General features: G+C 38.6%; 1 protein-coding gene across 8 annotated transcripts in view; it reads right to left on the bottom strand.

The window, feature by feature from the left end:
- The window catches only part of LOC125233764 (glutamate-gated chloride channel), a 46,037-nt gene that overhangs the window by 25,540 nt on the left and 253 nt on the right, over positions 1 to 20,244 (bottom strand). For 5 of the 8 annotated variants that reach the window (XM_048140039.1, XM_048140116.1, XM_048139961.1 and 2 more), the window contains exon 1: positions 10,078 to 10,802. The exons of 1 other annotated variant lie outside the window; for it this stretch is intronic. In XM_048140039.1, the coding sequence (XP_047995996.1) occupies positions 10,078 to 10,112 (35 nt within the window). In that variant the 5' untranslated portion in view covers positions 10,113 to 10,802. Of the gene's footprint in view, positions 1 to 10,077; positions 10,803 to 16,346; positions 16,568 to 20,244 lie in introns of those variants that run through there. 2 more of the 8 variants (XM_048140250.1, XM_048140382.1) reach the window with 2 other exon arrangements.

The raw sequence follows: 20,244 nt of genomic DNA, 5'->3' as shown, positions 1-20,244 counted from the left end.
TCGTACAAGCGTATAGGAAAGACGTATCATGCTTGCAAATAATAATTTATAACCTAGAATAGGTATAATGTATGTGCTTGTAGAAAGTTACCAGGGAAATTCCACGTGTTTTTCTCTCGTAGACAACATGTCTAATGTATATGGCGCCCGTCCAAAAACGTAATTCGCAAACGATGCCAATATCATTCCAATTCATTCAATACTTCAGTGCCTAAGAAGACAAGTAAAGACTACTCCTTTGCTTGTATGAAGGAACAGGTGGTAATCAATACGATTTCTTTATCATTGTGATACGTAATAGTGGAGATAGAGAATGCGGTCAAAGCTGACCGACAGTCGATGACCGCTGCACTTTATTTATAATGCAGAGCGGGCTTCGACCTAATAGCTGATGAGGATACCGAGAATTAGGGTTAACAGGTGATTGGGGGGTGAAAGGTTCATGTAATTCCAAGGAAGAAGGCCTGAGGGCCTTAGAGGCCAATCTTTTGCGCCGTAGCCAAGAAAACTGTAACAATCTATACAATACAACAAAGTTTTCTCGAAAACAGACTTCAAAAATTTAAATGAATGAAATTATAAGGGTGGAAGTAGCCAAGGCTTTAGGTCTGCTACCTTTGATTCAAAAGTCACCTTATTTGTGATATTAATTATTATTGACCGCAGCGACACAACACAGCGTAGGTCTGCGTTTAAACTCGATTTCGTCACTACTTTTAAAAAATCTCGTATCTCACGCTGTTCCTCAAAGTTAAAACGCAGTAAGTCTATATACATTCCATACATACTTACTACAATTTTCTTTTCATTGACAGACGAAGATACAAGTTTTTTTTAAAGTAGTGACGATATGCTTTTTGTATGTCCGGATGTTCATACAGGTCGCAATTTTCAACCGGTTCTCATGAAATTTTGTAACCAGATTCTATAATTATACCGAACCAATTTTTTTTTTTTTAAATTTTGTAAAATGGAAAAATTGTCAAAAAGTGCTTAAGTGTCAAGAGCGTGTAATTATGGCGCTTAAGACTATCGTGGCTTGACTGTCATAATGACTTTCAAAATATTTTTACAAGCTTTTATTCAACTTGCCTTGTTAGTATGTTAGTGTGCGTCAAAACGTAGAAGCTAAATTTGACCCACTTCCCGGTTTCCACCCGGTTTCGGTGTCACTTCGGTTTCGGTTGTACGCCCTAGCAGGCAACTGTTGATAATTCTTGTATAAAAAAACACCTATGCATGTACACAGTTATACAATAAAATTCTATTCTATTCTATTCTATTCTATTCTATTCCGATTGAGCTAAAATATTGCACACATATATAAACCACGTGATAATGCAATATTATGGTATCATGGAGCTGATCTGATGATGGAGCAGAAAGGTGGTCATAGGAACTCTGTTATGAAACGTCGTATCCCCCTCGAGTAAGGGGTTTTTAGAAACGTCTCGGAGAGCAGTAGATTACTGTTGAAAGAAAGGTACAGTCGGCGATAAAAGCATGTGACAAAAATGAATTTTTTACAAAAAAATCACATTTACATTTTCTAGGCAAGACGCAAAGGTCTACAGCTCCCAGAGCTACTAGTTGTATTGTAGCTACAACGAGCAACACATTACTATCCTCGAGTATACTTACAATGATAAATAGCATATGTAGAACAATTACACATCTGCCAAGAATGATTAAAGCGACATCTACATGTCAGAGCGGTAATTACTCACTGCCTCGACCACCTGCCATCATTTACAATATTATTCCACCGTTCGTAAATATCATATACCTTTAATGAAGAAAAACGAGCGGCAGGGTGATAGCCTGGTAGCTTTACGAGTATACAACGTGTTTTTATTACTTTCCGTTAACTTTAGCAGAAGGTTCTTTAGGTCAAATACAATTAATTTATCTAAGAAACTATCATCTTAACTCATACGTGTGACATCCATTACCACTTCCTAATTTTATTTGCTTTGATATGTGATGTCAGACACTTGACACTAACTTTAACACGACAGACTAATTTAATTCATTTATTATGTATGAAAACGAAAAAATATCTTTTTTCGAAATTAACAAATAAATAAATATTATTATAGGACATTACACAGATTGACTGCTGCGTCCGTCCCACGGTAAGCTCAAGAAGGCTTGTGTTGTGGGTACTCAGACAACGATATATATAATATACAAATACTTATATACACATCAGAAAACATCCATCACTCAGGAACAAATATCTGTGCTCATCACACAAATAAATGCCCTTACCGGGATTCGAACCCGGGACCGTGGCTTAGCAGGCAGGGTCACTACGCGCTAGGCCAGACCGGTCGTCTACAAAAAGCAATATACCGACTATACCGAGTGGTTCCTGATATGATACTAACTGCATGTCGAATTAACGGAAAACAAAAAAACGCGGTGTATATTGCGAGTGAGTGAGAGAGAGAGAGAGAGAGAGAGACCTTAATATTTGTGTCATGATGTAGATATAACTTCCTTGTTACTCAATTTGGTCATATCAAGGGTAGTATTAATTGCAGAGTTGCGTCGTTAACGAGTTATTAAAGGTGGAGTTACACGTGCCTAAGCTTTTCCCATTGTAAGTGGGTTGCGTAATAAGGAAACATGCGTAAATATGTGTAGGTATGATGATTATGTGGTATGTGAATATGTAATAAATAAATAATAATAATAAATATTGGGGACACCTTACACAGATCAACTTAGCCCCAAACTAAGCAAAGCTTGTACTATGAGTGCTAAGCGACGATATACATACTATATTATATATATATATAAAACATCCATGACAGGAACAAATATCTGTGCTCATCACACAAATAAATGCCCTTACCGGAATTCGAACCCAGGACCGCGGCTTAGCAGGCTACTACCGACTGAGCCAGACCGGTCGTCAAACACCACCGACACACCAACGACATGTAGAGTTTATGAACAAGGACGCAAATATTGTGATCACATTTTAAGACTAAAATGTCATGTAAACTTCTCTGGATTTCGCCTAGTTTTAGAGTTAGGTAGGTATTGCCAATTCAAATAAAACATCTTCTTATTGTTAAATACTCAGTACAAAAGGCCTTTTTAACGGCGTTAATGCGCTAAAATAAACGTTCACTAAAGTTATCAAGCCGATAAAATTCGTTTGTCCCTTATTTTATCACACCAATATGTCGGAAATTGAGAAACGAACTTTATCGACTTGATAACTTTAGTGTAAGTTTATGAATCCTAAGGGGGTTAAAGTCCTCATTCATAGATGCCAAGAAGTGACAAGAAAAACCTTTTAAAAAATGAGGTTTTTATAAAAAAATAAAAAAAACAATGAATGAATAATATTTACTTTTGATGTGAAAGTACGTCTAAAAAAGCAAAAAAAAATCAAATTTATATTTTTTCTTTCTATTGGCCTCAGAAACGCCTGGTTAAAGTTATGCGGATTCCTCGCGAACACCCTGTATATTCTAGTTTAAGTGTTATCAATAAAAATATATATTCCAATGACTTAAATAACAATCTGCTATCACTGAAATACTGAAACGATTACATCCCACTTGGGGACCGATTGTGATCACAGCACGTCACGACATAACACGTATCGCATGGACGGCCGCCATTTAAAGCAAAGGCTAAAACTGTGTCACTAATTGTTGGCTCGCCCTTTTTCAGGTAATTGTTTGTTGGCCAATTAGCATTTAGGAAATTACATAAAATTCAAAATGAGAAATGACTGTCTTAGATGAGACGAACCCGCGATCTCTAGATGGCTATAGCCCAGTGCTCAACCATCTCAGCTATACTAAGGGCCACTTGCACCACCCGCTTAACTCAAGGTTAGTGGGCTGTCAACTATCAAATCCATACTGTACATGCGAAAGTAACTCTGTCTGTCTGTCTGTCTGTCTGTCTGTCTGTCTGTCTGTTACGCTTTCCCGCTTAAACCACGCAACCGATTTTGATGAAATTTGGAACAGACAATCTTTAGACCCTGAGACAGAACATAGGCTACTTTTTATTTCGAAAAAAAGGGATGAAGGGGTTGAAAAAGAGGTTGAAAGTTTGTATGGGATTTCTTAATTTTAAATGATAAAACCATGAAACTTTATATTTTAGCACTTGATAAGAAATCATTGAACATATATTTAAAGTCACATACAGGTCGAACGCGATTAATTAACATTATTTTTACCTTTAAAATAAACATGGTGGGAAATAAACATTAACTAAAAGCGGGTAGATTATATTTATTTGTCTACCCCGAACATTTATATAAATTAATATCGGGTAGTTTTGTGTTGTTTACATCTCCGGTGACATTTTGCTGGGACGTCAGTCTTCCGCGACCACTGCCAGTGCAACCTGGCCGAAACGTTGGGAAAAAAGGTAAAAATAATGTTAATTAATCGCGTTCGACCTGTATGTGACTTTAAATTTGTGTACAAAGCGCGAGAACTTAGTGTTATATCATTAAACATCTTGATAAGGGATAGGGATAGGGATAGGGATAGCGATAGGGAAAGCGATAGGGATAGCGATAGGGATAGCGATAGGGATAGCGATAGGGATAGCGATAGCGATAGCGATAGAGTTAGCGATACGGATACGGATACGGATAATATGGGTATCGTTAGAGGGATACGGATAATCGGTCGGCGGTCTCTTACAATCAATGTGCTCTAAGACGATCGTTGTTTGCTTGCTTGAAGATTACGTTTGCGATAAGTATAAGCAAAATGTAAAAAATTGTAAGGGATAATAGAAAAAAGTACTTTTACCCACCGATCATAGTGTCGAAATACGGGCTATGTGGGATGTTTATAAAGGTTTCCCCAGCGTATATAGAATTACCTACGCTGTGGTCGATGTGTAATATTTCTACAATCATTGCAAGCAAAAGTATTATGTGCAATCGAAATAATCGCAGATAAATATACCTACAGAGAAACCTACGGTCCCTACGGATCCAAATGAAAATCTTAATGAATACTTTTATTACGCGGGCGAAGCCGCGGGTAAAAGCTAGTTCCATATAAAATGGTGGGATAGCCTCGGGTTAACTAACGTCAGTCTTCCGCGACCACGGCCAGTGCAACCTGGCCGAAACGTTGGGAAATCGACCTGTAAGAATCTAATCGAAAAATATAAGAGAAAGTTCACAGGACATAGAGATGTTTTATAATACAGGGTGTTTGGTACCTACATGACCTGAAAATAGTTATTTGTTATACAAGGGGGCAAAGTTGTATTTTAACGCCGAGTGTGGAATTGAAAAACGAGCAAGTGAAAGGATTCTATAGTTGAACCACGAGCGAAGCGAGTGGTTCGAGAATAGGATCCTGAACTTGCGAGTTTTTTAACACACGAGTAGAGAAGAGTACGAGAGTACGAGAAGTAAAATACATTTGCACCCGAGTGTAACACAAAACTTTTCCCCTCACTATAGCGAGGAAACTACAACGCAAAAAATGCGTTTATCACTGCTTCCAGTAGTTCCACAGGTGGTAAGTCATCTTTATTACTTGATTCACCTACTTTTATCAATTTTAAAGCAGTTAATTTGACTTTATTCAAGGTCAAATTACTTTACCCACTAGTGGATAAAATGCGTTTTTACCCGCTGGTATTAAAGGACAAAACACGTGTTTCCAAGCTAGTGAGGGGAAAATATTTTTGGGAGTTTGTGATGTAATTTTAATTCCTTTTTGTCCTTTGAATCTTGGTTCTACTCGTAGGAGCTACGGTTCTCTAGATACGATTTTTTTAGCTTAAAAACTGTTTACCTCTTTTCGTGTCAAATCAACTTTATAAATTGTATATTTCCAGGTATTTCGGTTTGATCATTGTAAGTGCGTTTTCACATTATCCGATCCGATATCGGATGTCGGACCGATATCCCATACATTACAGGCGCCATCTTGGATTTTTTCCATTGAAATCCATCCGACATCCGATATTGGATCGGATAATGTGACAACGCACTAAAAGGTTGTGTATCTATGAAAATAATGCCTTTGATTGGGAAGCTATTCCTATAGTTATAGTCCGTCGTAGAATATTTAAGCATTGTGGGTCGTGTTTTGACATATTAATATTGAAGTAGTTTGGAATTTATCAACTTCCTATGTTTAATAAAAGTATGATACCTTTTGTGAGTGTGTTTAGTAAAACGTCCCACTTTACCGGTTACCATTAAGGCGAGACTTACTTGTATCTTTATATGAATAAACTGACAAAGCGGCTTTATAGCAATCGACAAAGTGGGAGGTTTCCCGTGCACACTCATATTTATTTCGTATACATACAACATAGGTACTTATACTTATAAGGAATACAGAAAATTATAATGGAAATGTTAACACGCAATTTAACCCACATCCGATGAAAACACAAACGTTAAAATTTTAATTATGTAATCTCCCAACAATTTTAATTAAAACTTCTACATAACTCCGTCATTGAAACAATCCAGTTTTTATATCAAATTTTGAAATGAATTAATTCGTATTATGAAGTTATTTTCTGTAGTACAGTGAATCCTCTGGGAGTGTGCGCGTGCCAAGCGTCAAGTGCCAAGTGCTAAGTGCCAACTGTCTAGTGGCGTTAGTGTCAGTAAGCGCCGCGAGGGATAAAATGAAAGAACAACAGGTAAAAATTGTAGGGCATTTAGTATTAAATCTTACTGAGTGTGAGTACTACACCTACCTGTTAGTCATTCTATTTGTCCGTCCGTCATAAATACAAAAAAAAAACAGATGATCGAAATGTTAACATTGTTAGTAAAAAGGTTATTTGAAAACAACTTAATAAAATTTAAATGTGTAATAAAGTGACATATTATTATTAAACTAAACTTTTTAAACTAAATACCTAAATCTAAAATTATTCTAAAATTAAACTACTATAAATCTAAAAACGGCCCCTATGGCATGGTACCGAAAACGCTGGCAGCATTTCCTCGCTGGATTGTCAAGCTAATACGCTGAGCGAGGAAGCTACCAGCTCTTCGGTCACCAGTGGCGACTCTTAGTCTCTTAACTCAAATAACTAGTTTAATTTGTTTAAACTTTAAAGGCTTTAAAACCTAAAAGCTTTACCTGCTAGCAACCGTTTGTGTCAGCCAGGGAATGTAATAAGTTTCAGTGGGTAAATGTTCCGTTCTCTACATTTATTTGTTGAACGTGACGTCAAATAAGACCATTTACAATTTAAAATTAGCATAATTAGAGCAACATCATTCGTAATGACTTACCAATTAGGTCAAGTGTGTTAATTATTAGGGTAGGGTTAAATATACTGTTCAACTGGTTGCGAAACTTGGTTGCCAAAACGGCCGGAGGGGTAATACATAACGAACAGCCTTAAATGAGGGTAGGTAAAACGCGTTGACAGAGGTCGGGCATTTCCTAATGAGCTACTCTAATTGCCCCATGCAAAGCCTTAAATGTTGGAGACATTGACCTAAGAAACGGAAACATTATATTTTAATTTTGACCAAGAACTCGATTATATTACTCGGTAATATTACTGATTGTTATAGTTTGAGAATAGGTTTTGATGTGAAATGATCTTTCGACGACCGGTCTGGCCTAGCGTGTAGTGACCCTGCCTGCTAAGCCGCGGTCCCGGGTTCGAATCCCGGTAAGGGCATTTTTTGTGTGATGAGCACAGATATTTGTTCCTGAGTCATGGCTGTTTTCTATGTATATAAGTATTTGTATATTATATATATCGTTGTCTGAGTACCCACAACACAAGCCTTCTTGAGCTTGCCAATCTCAGTCAATCTGTGTAAGAATGTCCTATAATATTTATTTATTTATTTAATGATCGTCGTGCTGACTGGCGCATAGCTTATGGACGACTTGCACTTTCTTTCGCATGAAACAATACAATTAGCGTGAGCGTAGACATCGTATCTAAATAAGAAAAAAACGTAACAAGTTCATAAATCTCAATCTAGCTAATGCGAAAAATGGCGGAAAATGTTTTCAAATTATTCATATCTGTAGGTACCTACTATACTATTTGCCGATTTATTGCTATTCAAATGTCCAAACTTAAGGCTTCTACTTTATGGCATAAAAGTAATCTGGACTTAAAAGTTGTTTTTCCTCTCTCATCAATATTTTTGACCTAGATTGTTATTCCCATGGGACTCTTTTATATTATCTATCTTTTAATTATTATCATCAGTCTACCCTCCTACCCCGAGAGAGGCGGACGCGCACGACCGTTAGCCGGTTTTTAAGATGACAAAGTGTTCGTGTAACGTTATCATTAACGAGCTATTAGCTTTCGTCCAAAATAAGTTGGATGTGATGGACGATGAAAGCATAGTGCTAATATGTAGTCGCGGGTTCAGTGCAGCGGATATTCGTACTGCCAAAACTCTTCTCTACGAGGCGGTCCCCAACGACCAACGACGGACCGTCAGAAGAAATGAAGGAAAATCGCAGCGAGAATTAGAAGATATTATTAAATTCCTAAGATCGGCGGATCCTGATAGTGTCCCTATATTCGTCGCATGAAAGCTCTCGATTCTACCACCGGTGACCTTCGATCATATCGATGTAACACGGTTGCTAAAAGACATCGTGTCACTCAAAGCAGATATTGCAAATATTCAGCATAACTATGCTCCACTTGATCAGTTAGAATCACTTCAAAGACAAGTAAACCTCCTCAGAAATGATAGTCATGCACCTAGCGTTCCTGCGGTCCTGTCTAGGCAAAGTTCTAATTTGTTCAAAACTACGTTAGAGGACAGTGGCCCCTTCGGCATTCAAGATTTCAACCATGAAAACGATAACAGGGTGGAATTAGCGCCCCCTGCTAGTGCTACACAGGATTATTTTAATCTAACAACAACACAAACAGCGCAGCCCCTAGAGTTAGTCAATGCAACTATTCAACAATTAAATAATGTCGAGGGACTGACCTTAGACTCTGCGCATTGTGTCACTCAATCCCAAACAAAGCAATCAGATACGGTTCAAAAGTCGCCGGTCACTACTAAAAAACCGAAAAATAAAAGGCAGCGACATAAGAAGGCAACTCACGCTAACAGGGATAACACGGTCATAACAACAGCTTCCTGTAACCCTGATCTACTACAAAAGTCTAATGACTGCGATGAACCGGTCGACGGTTTTAAAATGGTTACTACTCGAAAAAAGCGGTCTCGAAACAAAAACATCGTTGGATCGGCAACCAATGTAGTTAGCAACTTGATAAGAGCAGCCACCCGCACTGCGAGTGTTTATGTCGCGAACTTGGAAGCCTCGGTTACCACTCAGCAACTGGCGGATTACCTTAAACAAGTCGGCGTGTCTGTGTTAAGAGTAGAAAAACTACCAGTAAATTATAAAGTTACCTACAATGAATTTAAAGTAATAGTCCCATGGGACAGGCTTGATACATTGTAAAATCAGATGTATGGCCCATGGGAGTTATAATTGGTAGATACTTTCATAATACTCGAAAGAGTAATCACAGGCAAACATCATTATTAAGTTAAAAATAGCCTCCATTAATTGTAAATCCGTACGGCGATCAACAAAATTTGTCCACGATCTATGTACTAAAAATGATATCGTACTTTTACAAGAAACGTGGTTAATGTGTACGGATATTCAACTACCTAAACACTATTCACGGAGAATACAACAGCGTGGGTACGTCAGCAGTAGACAGCTCAGTAGGTATACTTCGCGGCAGACCGTACGGCGGAGTTGGCATTTTATATCATAACAAACTAAAAGTGGTCTCGATAGACTGCGACTCGCCGAGACTCTGCGCTATAGAGATAAGTACCTACTTCCGATGCAACCACTTTACTTATTATCACAGTCTATATGCCGACGGCCAGTGTTGATAACTTTCCGGAATATTGCGAGCTATTAGGCAAAATACACTCAATAATTGAAGACCGAAACTCGACCGACTGCCTAGTGTTAGGAGACTTTAACGCGGACCCTGCACATCGATTTGGGCACGAATTGGAGATGTTTTGTTCAGAATATAACTTCAAATACGCTGATAAACTGCTATTACCGCGAGACACATACACATACGTCAGTGACGCACATCACACTACGAGCTGGCTCGACCACTGCCTGGCGACTGAGAGCGCGTTCGGTGCGATAACTGCATTGTCCGTAGACATATCGGTAGACTGGACCGACCACCGACCTATATACCTCGAGTTGAAGTTGGACTCATTGACCGTAACCAATAACGTACATGATATTAGGCCACCTAATTGGAGCTGGAAGTCTTGTACCGCAGCACAGGTTGAAAAGTATACAAGTACGGTCTACAACGGTATTTATCAATTAATGGTACAAAAAATCGACATGAGTATACCGACCAATATCGACTATTGCTATAGAAATATAGTGTCAATAATGCAAAACGGATCTCAAGCGGCTTCGCATAGTCGTAAGAACACAAATAAAAAGAAAAACAGATCTATTCCGGGTTGGAATAAATATGTAGCGGAGAAGTATGCGGCGTCTAGACGCGCGTTATATCTGTGGCACCAAGCCGGTTGTCCCACTACAGGTGAAGCGATTGAGCGGCGTAAACAATGTCGAGCGGAATTTAAATCTGCACTACGTACTTGCCAAAATAAGCACAAACAAATAATAATGGATAATATTGCTAGTGAAATAAATCATAAATACTTTGGTAAGTTCTGGCAACGGGTGAATAAAATTTTAAAACCCACATCTAGCTATCCCTCGCATATAGATGGGCGGACGGACGACAGGGACATAGCAGAAACAGATGACGCACGGCAAGTCTCCCGGGTTAGATAGGCCTTACAGTCGAACACATCAGATATGGCGGCCCAGTATTGTCGCATATGCTAGGTATTCTGTTCACAGCTATAATTAAAACTGGTCATTTACCGCAGGATTTGACACATACTGTCATTGTACCTATATGTAAGAACAGGAGGAAAAATGTCGCAAGCGCCAGTAATTACCGACCGATTGCTTTGGCAAATATAATAGCCAGACTGCTGGAAAGGGTGCTGCACCTGCTCGCTGTTCCATATTTGCACAGTGCCGACAACCAATTCGGCTTTAAGAGTGAGGTCTCAACGAATTCAGCTATATATGCCTTTAAACAGACAGTAGGCTACTATAAAGCTAGAAAGACACCCGTGTACGCCTGCTTCCTTGACCTCAGTAAAGCTTTTGACAGAGTTGACCACCAATTGCTGTGGAATAAACTACAGGAACGGAAAGCGCCCACGCCAATTATTAAGATACTGGAGAAGTGGTATTCCCAGCAGAAGAACGTAGTAAGATGGAAGTCAACTCTGTCCACGGCCAGCGGGCTAAACTGTGGCGTGAGACAAGGAGGCAGTATGTCTCCGGCTCTCTTCAGCGTGTACATGGATGGGCTGTCGCAGGCTTTGACCAGTACCGAGGTTGGCTGCTCCATCAATGGGCAAATGATAAATCACATCGCATATGCAGACGATATGGTCCTACTAGCACCATCTGTGGGAGCTATGCGTAAGTTACTCGCAGAATGCGAGAGATACGCCAGCCAGCATAACATGAGATACAATCCGGACAAGTCTGAATTTATGCTCATGGAGGCAGCACATATGCCCACACATGTACCACCTCTTTTGCTTGATGGAGTTCAATTGCGGAGAGTACACAAGGTCTTTTAAACTGGACTTGTGCACACGAGTACACAAGTCCAGTTTAAAAGACCAGGAGGACATAGAAAGGCAGAGGCGAGCCACCGCAGTAAGGGCAAACATGTTGGCTAGAAGATTCGCCAAATGTAGTGACAGCGTAAAAAGACAGCTGTTCCTCAGTTTTTGTACAAGCGTGTACACTGTCGAGTTATGGTCCGACTACACCTGCGCGGCGGTGAGAGACCTGCGCGTGCAATACAACAACGCGTGGCGGGCGTTGTTCCGCCTGCCGCGCTGGTGCAGCGCGAGCGCGATGTTCGCGGAGGGGCGCGCGCCGGGCTGGGACGCGCTTCTGCGCATGAGGAGCGCCACCGCCAGAAAGGCAATTTTCGCCTCCTCCAACACGCTTCTGTCCGCGGTCATAGAGTGGGACGCCAGCCCGCTGCACGAGCGCTGGAGGGCCTACCACAGGCCTGTGGGATCGGGGTCGGGGTGACCCGAAACCGCGGGTCCTACTAGATTAATTTAGTTTTAGTTTTATTAATTTAAATTTAATTTAGTTAATTTATTATGTTAATATTAGTAATAATCTATGGAATGTATTTCCGGCAATAAATAATTTCATTTCATTAATGACGTCTATTTACGGTCACTATTAGGACGTACCTTTTTGGTCACAAATACGACGTTTTACTGACGTCTGTTTGGGGTCATTATCAGGACGTACCTTTTTGGTCACAAAAACGACGTTCTACTGACGTCTAATTAAGGTCACTATTAGGACGTTCCATTTTAGTCACAAAGTTGACGTCCTACTGACGTCTAATTGGGGTCACTATCAGTACGTACCTTTTTGGTCACAAATACGACGTTTTACTGACGTCTCATTGGGGTCACTATCAGGACGTACCTTTTTGGTCACTAATACGACGTTCTACTGACGTCTAATTGGGGTCACTATCAGGACGTACCTTTTTGGTCACAAATATGACGTTTTACTGACGTCTCTTTGGGGTCACTATCAGGACGTATTTTGACGTGTAATTGGGGTAACTATCAGGACGTACTCATATATATGAGTCGTCAGAAAACAATAATTTCCTTTCTCCGCAAAATCTCAGTTCCAAACGACTTACATTTCTTAACAAGCCTTAAACACACTAAACAACGCGTAAATATTTGTACGTTAAGCCCCCGACGCACGCGAAAATTGAATCAGGGCCGCCATGTCACCGGAAATAGCGGCGGAAGTGAGCATTAGCGCCGCCTGCCTGGAAACTGCGCAAACAACGGGCTTTTAGGAGTTCCTGCAGTTGCTGGGTTTCGGGGACGGTGGAATGTTGTTTTAGAGTCACTTGAGTAAAGTTATAGTTATATGTGTAGCAAATGTACTCTAAGAGGCCTTACGCACTGTCGACTATGCGCCGGCAACAGTCGCCGGCGACTGTGACCCTCATAAACTATTGAGTTTATGATTACACACTTGGTCGCCGGTTGCTCAGTGTGCGTAGCCGAATCGAACGCACAAACGCTCACACGAAACGCTCACGATAATATACCTTTTGTAGCTATCTATCTCTATCGCTCTTGCCAATTGGCACGACAGAGCCAAACTACATTTCTGCGGCGTTTCAGTGGCGTTTCGCGTCGCAGAAATGCCATTCAATTCGGCTACGGGGCCAGGTGACTCGGCGACTCGCCGCCTAGTGGCGACGAACATTTTGGTTGCCGAGAGACCAAGTCATCATCTCTTATAGTACAGTCACACTCTCAGATATATCTGAGAAGCCGTAAAAATATCTGAACACGCCATCGCCTTAACAATAGAGGTCTGTTGAGATATTTGTGAGCACTTTGACCGCTTCGATGTCCGACGGTATGTGACAGATTAACCAATAAATTGGTAGCTCTTGACAGTTAAGAGTTCAGTTTTTAAAATCAAATGGCTTCAGTCCATTGAGTTTATTTCGCCAGTGTTAAGGTGATATGAGCTAATTATTATTAATTTTGGTACGGTAAGTACGACAGTGTACGGTGAATTAGCACTAGGTATATTTTACAAGAGCACGTGGACTACCGGCCGTTGACGACAAAAAAGTGGCTAAACGCGTTTCGAGATTAATTCTTCATCAGTTTCTCACTACAACATTAGTTTACTGCACAATAATCTGTCGATATTGCACTTTAAACAATATTAATGAGCAAAAGAAAAATAAATTATTCACGACACGAGACCGCTAAGATGGCGCTCGAATAACCGGAAGTCCCAGTTAAGAGTTACGACACTTACGACTGTGTACGGTTCGGGTGTCACTTGTCACTCGTACAATCAAAGTTATAGTCGTGCGTGACAGGTTTCATGAAACGCTCTGTACTTTTTATTTATTTAATCTTTATTGTTCAACAAAATAAGGTACAAATGGCGGACTTAATGCCTCAAGGCATTCTCTACCAGTCAACAATTAATTAACTTTTTATTTGGCGCATCGATGTTTCCGCTGTCACTGGCGCCAACTGTACCTACCATTAAATTATTCACTTGCCCACTTAAAGTATTGAACCAATTGTTGCCTCTGAATTTACAATATACTAACTATTATGAAACGTATGTAAAGTTACTGCCTTTTCTTTACGATGACCGTTTGGACTCGCCCACTATACTTAACTCCTTAACGAGTAGCTTCCTAGAAATATAGTAAAAAAGAAATGATATTATGTACCTACTGGCACGAGTTTCTTCACAATAATGCTGGCCTGGTTTTTTTAATTTACCTATTTAAGCAAAATGACAACTAAAGAGTTAAAAAAAACGACCAAACTTACTTGGGACCTTCCTACTGCGCTATTATTATTAACTCGGAAGATCAGGACCATTTCGAGTTTTGTTGTCTTCAATTTATTTAAAAACTGTTTTCTTATTTTTGTTTTGATTCCTGATTAGTCAGTTTTAATGATAATGGAAAAATAATATTCTAATTATTAAGGTACCTACTATGGAGAAATTATAAATGAATTCATTGATAAATCCGCCATGCACTTTTGTACATGGAAATATATTTGAGCTATAGTTAGGTACATACACCATAAAAAACTACTTAAGTATAGCAACAACTTTACATAAATTATATCGACGTATTTAATCATTATAATCTCATACTGGCTTTATAAATTTGTGCACTAAACTATCTCTGTTTTGCTCAATGGTTGACTAGTAGAGAATGCCTTAAGGCGTTAAGTCCGCCATTTGTACTTTTTATTGATAAAATTGTGCAATAAAATTTAAATAAATAAATAAATTATTATTAATATTTAATGTACTAAATTTTAATGCGGAACATCGGATATTAATATCTAATATCATTAGAAGATGCAGGTATTTTACCGTTATTTTATTAGTTATTTACCGTACACTTTGGTGTTAACATCAATAACGTAGCCCATTTGTCAAACGTCAACGCGGACAGTGGGTTAATATACTAAACTCTGTCAAACAAGTCTGTCAGTAAATAAGAACAAAGAAAACTATATGCATCCTTTTCTTCAGGGTGCTAGAGAAAAGGATACCTATAGTCTTCTTTGTTCTTATTTAATGACAGACTTGTTTGACAGAATATAGTTTAACAAAATATACAGTGTGGGACATTTGTGTTACATATTTTACATTTACGATAAGGACCGATTTATGATCTTATTAAAAAGTTCCTGTGTTCTGTTTGTAATGATGGTTCTGCTCTATAGTTTTTAATAAAATAGCTATATAACTTTTTGAGCATTATAAATTATATAATGCTAAGTGTAAGCTTGAATTTTGAGGCAATTTTCGATAAGCATTTCTTTTATTAATTAATTATAATTACAGGATATCTTATATTAGCGTTTGTAAAATTTGAAAAATCTGTGTAATCTGTAGCATGTAGCAGATGAAATTCAGATCAGTAATTAGAGTTTCTGTTCAATATTCTTTCTGATTTTGTAAAAATATTAAAGTTTTATTTTCTAGCTTTGTCCAAAAGATTTACAGTCACGTAAAAAATACCTACTATTTTATCATTAAAATAAAATACTTCTTAAATTTATGAAAACTAAGTAAGTATTGTAACAGTTGGTTAAAAAAAAGTACAATTGAAAGCTTCACTTGAGCAACAATTACAACAAAAAACTAGCTACAGTTTTTGAAGTAGCTACATTGGAAATCCGCCAGAGTAGATAATATCGGCCTATAGTTAACTGTCTGGTAGTCAACACGCTGTCGATTGTGATGTAAAAATTGGCAACTATGTAAAAAACTGTTTACGCAATTTTTGGAGCAGTTTGATATTTATAAGTTTCTTTCAGTTCGTTAACCCATAAAACTTTGTTTGCGCTCAATACAACGTTATAAATCATGTGAGTATTCATAGTAATTTCCTGTTTTCATCCTCCTTGCGTTATCCCGGCATTTGCCACGGCTCATGGGAGCCTGGGGTCCGCTTTTGACAACTAATCCCAAGATTTGGCGTAGGCACTAGTTTTCACGAAAGCGACTGCCATCTGACCTTCCAACCCGAAGGGTAACTAGACCTTATTGGAATTAGTCCGGTTTAATTTCCTGTTTTATTAATGATAAAATAAATAAAAAATATTAAATGATAAAAATGTCAGGTAAATAAAAGAAACCTACCTTTTATTTCACTGCTACTCCAAAACTATTGAACACATGTGAAAATCTTCAAAACTGCACTAAACCCAGCTGCATAATTTATAAATAAACGAAATGCAAGAGCGTGCCAAATGCACCCGTATAAATAGCTCAAATAACTCCGATGCAGATATTTAAAAACATAGAGAGCTGTCTATGGTATTTAGTTTTCGTAAAGTTTGAAAATGGAACGGCTGCGACCCGCCTCGCTGGCAGCTAGTCGGTTACTGGCCGGTTGGAGCGCCGGTGGCAGAATGGGAACAACCTTTGCCCGATGCAGGAAAAAAATTCTCGCGCATCCGCAATGCAAATTTTGTGCGTTTTTTTAATAATTAAAAAGATATATACTCTAGCGCACCCAGTTTCTCAGTATATAAAGGAATATATTTTTTAAAGACGGTCAATGAAATCTTGGCACTAAAAAGGGCGCGAAATTCAAATTTTCTATGAGAATTAAACCTTTTTCTAACAATTTTGGCTCTATGATGGTTCCACCAAAGTCAAGGTTTATAAAAGGCACGCGCTTTATGAAGATGATTGGCCGGCCGGAGAGCCCTACATTTTTCAAATTTGCCAAAATTCAGAGTGTCCCTCCTCCTTGACATTTTTATGGCTTTTTATCTACTTGCACGGGAAGCATGGTCGCGCGATAGACGATAAAATAGCAGGCCGTCCCTATCGAACTATTTGTAAGTGCGATAGGGACGGCCTGATATTTTATCGTCTATCTTTCCCGTGTTGGAAATTTGTCTTGACAGATTATCTTTAAGTAAATTTTTTGGAAATAAGTAATTATGTAAGATATTATATAAAAAGTGTCTCCCCAAACTGCTAACTATAAAAATAAGAAAAATAAATTCTAACTTCAATGAGAGCAAAGCCCAATCGTTTTTCATGCAAAGTACGAAAAAGTATTGATAGGTATCGTATTATTGGCACGATACTTGAGTCAAGTGTCAGCTCTACACAACAACAAAAAAGTATTCAACAAAGCACTTGACATACAATAGGGAACTTGCCTGTTGTACAGTCACCGGCATAAATACATACATACATACATACAATCACGCCTGTATCCCATAAAGGGGTAGGCAGAACACATGAAACTATTAAAGCTTCAGTGCCACTCTTGGCAAATAAGGGATAAGGGGTTGAAAGAAAACGAAAACTGTGACATTGCAGTGACAGGTTGCCAGCCTCTCGCCTACGCCACCATTTAACCCATATCCCATAGTCGCCTTCTACGACACCGGCATAAATAAGTAATGATTTCTGTACCTTGTCACATTAACATCTTGTTTGAAATCTCATACTAAGTTGTCAAATGATTAAAAGCGACAAGGTACAGAAATCATCACTTATTTATGCCGGTGACTGTACAGTCAAGCTATTAAATATAGATGGCAAAGTGCCAAATATATGTATCCATAACCTTAACGTGTAAGCAATAAAGTCGTTTATAGGTGTTTTTGATACCTTGAGCTTGACCATACGAGTAGGCACTTAATAGTACATTACGATACAAGTGCGTAAAAAAGGAAGCTCGAAACGAGTGGCGATAAATTAAAACACGACCGAAGGGAGTGTTTTAAATCGACACAAGTTACGAATTTCCTTTTCGCACGTGTATCGTACGACGTTTTTCAGTACAGATGGCCATCCGAAGTTTCGACCTGGCATATAATGAACTACTAGTGCGTAAAAAAAACACCATCTGTACTGAAAAATAAAATATTTTATACCATGCAAGAAATAACTCAATAAGAAAAACTTGGATAGAAGTTCTTTTCAAATTCAATTTCTATTTAATAAGTCTCATAGAAACACATAAAGTACAGATGTGGCACGAAAAATGTTTCCTTCGTATTTTCACGAAATTCACGAACAAGTCATGCTATTTCAGTCAGAGAACAAGAAGTAGGTATTACCGTTATACCGTATGAAATATATGTCGATATTAGAGATGCAACGAATAGTTGTTTGGCCGGAGACCGGATACCGGATATTCGGCCCAACCATCGGCCGAATATTCGGTATCCGGCCGCCGAATGTTCGGCCATCTGAATTTTACCTACAATACCTACAATTTAAGTAGGGAGCGGGCGCGTCGTGCAGGCTTTGACTTGTTTCGTAGTGAATTTCGCGCGGAGTCCGTTTTTGATAAAATGTTTATTTTTTTAATAATAAGGGTCTATGATTATAAGTATTATAAACCGTAACTGTTTTTTTACATTTAATTTGTTTACCCAAAATCATTCATTCAAAAATAGCACATCCGGTATCCGGCCGGATAGTACGTCACTATCCGGTATCCGGCCGAATATTAAAATAAGGGCCGAATAGGCCGGATACTGAACAGTAACCGAATATTCGGTGCATCTCTAGTCGATATCATAGGTGCGTAGAGGGTACAGGGACTACAGGAGCTATAGCCGCTACTACGGGGTAGTTAACTTCAGCCTATGAGCCTACGTTTCACGGGCCGTAGCCTTCCGTAGCCGCTACGCGTTTCGTAGCACTAGCACTGCCTATTACGCACGCATGTGTGCTTTTTCAGTATGTTGTTCTTTCCCGCACTAGTTCGCAAAGTAGTATATTTAATTGTATTGTCAGGTCGACGGTCGGTAACTCGTGCCAATTTAAAACACTCCCTTCGGCCGTGTTTCAATTTGTCGCTCGAATTTCCTCTTTTCCGTACTTGTATCGTAATGTATAAAGTACATTACGATCTGAGGTAAGTAACTCAAGTTTCATACACAAGCAAAAAGTTAAAGCGCTTTCCTATGTAAAACAAAGCGCTGTGAAAATTACGGCCGAATCACATAATATCACCGTGACGAATGATTAATCAGAAAATGACTGATGCTGTTTCATACTGTAGTTATAAATACGAATAAATATTATAGGACATTCTTAAACAGATCAAGAAAAAACTCAAGAAGGCTTGTGTTCAGACAACGATATATACAATTCTTAAATGCATGGATAACACACATACTCAGGAACTAATCTGTGCTTATTACACAAGCAAAAGCCCTCACCGGGATCCGAACCCAGGACCAGCGGCTTAGCAGGTACTACCCACTACGTCAGACCGATCGTCACCATAAAATAATGCCTGGCGTTTGACGTTGGACGTGCTTGCAGCTTAAATACACCGTAAACAACATAAAGCATCCATCTCTGTCTTACACACGTGTCAGAAAGAGATGGACGTCGATGAGAGCCATCTGACACACCCATAAAGTAATAATACAACTGTCAGCGGCTTTCGAACCATCATGGTATAGGTCAGGACAGGGCCCGGGGAGCTTAAGGGCGTTGTATAGATTTACAACTTTCATACTGATATGACAGGAATCTTCTGTCATTTGTTATATGTTTTGTAACACAAACAATTTAACAATAGACAGAGAAAAGTAAATTAAATCTTGGATAGTTACTATAAAAAATATTATAGAGATTGAACGAAGCCATTCTACATATAATGTTTTAAGCTACGAATAATTAATTTGCGGGTGTTCATATAATAACGTCATACATTAATTGTTGTTACTTGTAATTATTTGATATAAAATAAATATATAAATGTAATAAACGAACGTTTTGTCACTGAAGTGGGATTGTTTTTTAGCCTTCTTTCGTGCAAACATTGATTGCAATAAGTAACACAATTCATAGTCTTTATAACCATTATTATTTCACCATTATTATAAATTGAATGATTATTTTTTAGAATATAATATAATTATAATACTTAATCGATATTGGATCCAACGCTACTCGTATTTGATTGAAAAATGTCAGGACCAAAAATCTTTCGTCCTTCAAAATACGCTTTAACCGAATCCGCCCTCATTTTTTTCAATTTCCCCATGAA

Source organism: Leguminivora glycinivorella, chromosome 1, assembly GCF_023078275.1.
Source record: "Leguminivora glycinivorella isolate SPB_JAAS2020 chromosome 1, LegGlyc_1.1, whole genome shotgun sequence".
NCBI lineage: Eukaryota > Metazoa > Arthropoda > Insecta > Lepidoptera > Tortricidae > Leguminivora > Leguminivora glycinivorella.
This window is presented reverse-complemented; position numbering and strand designations above follow the sequence as displayed.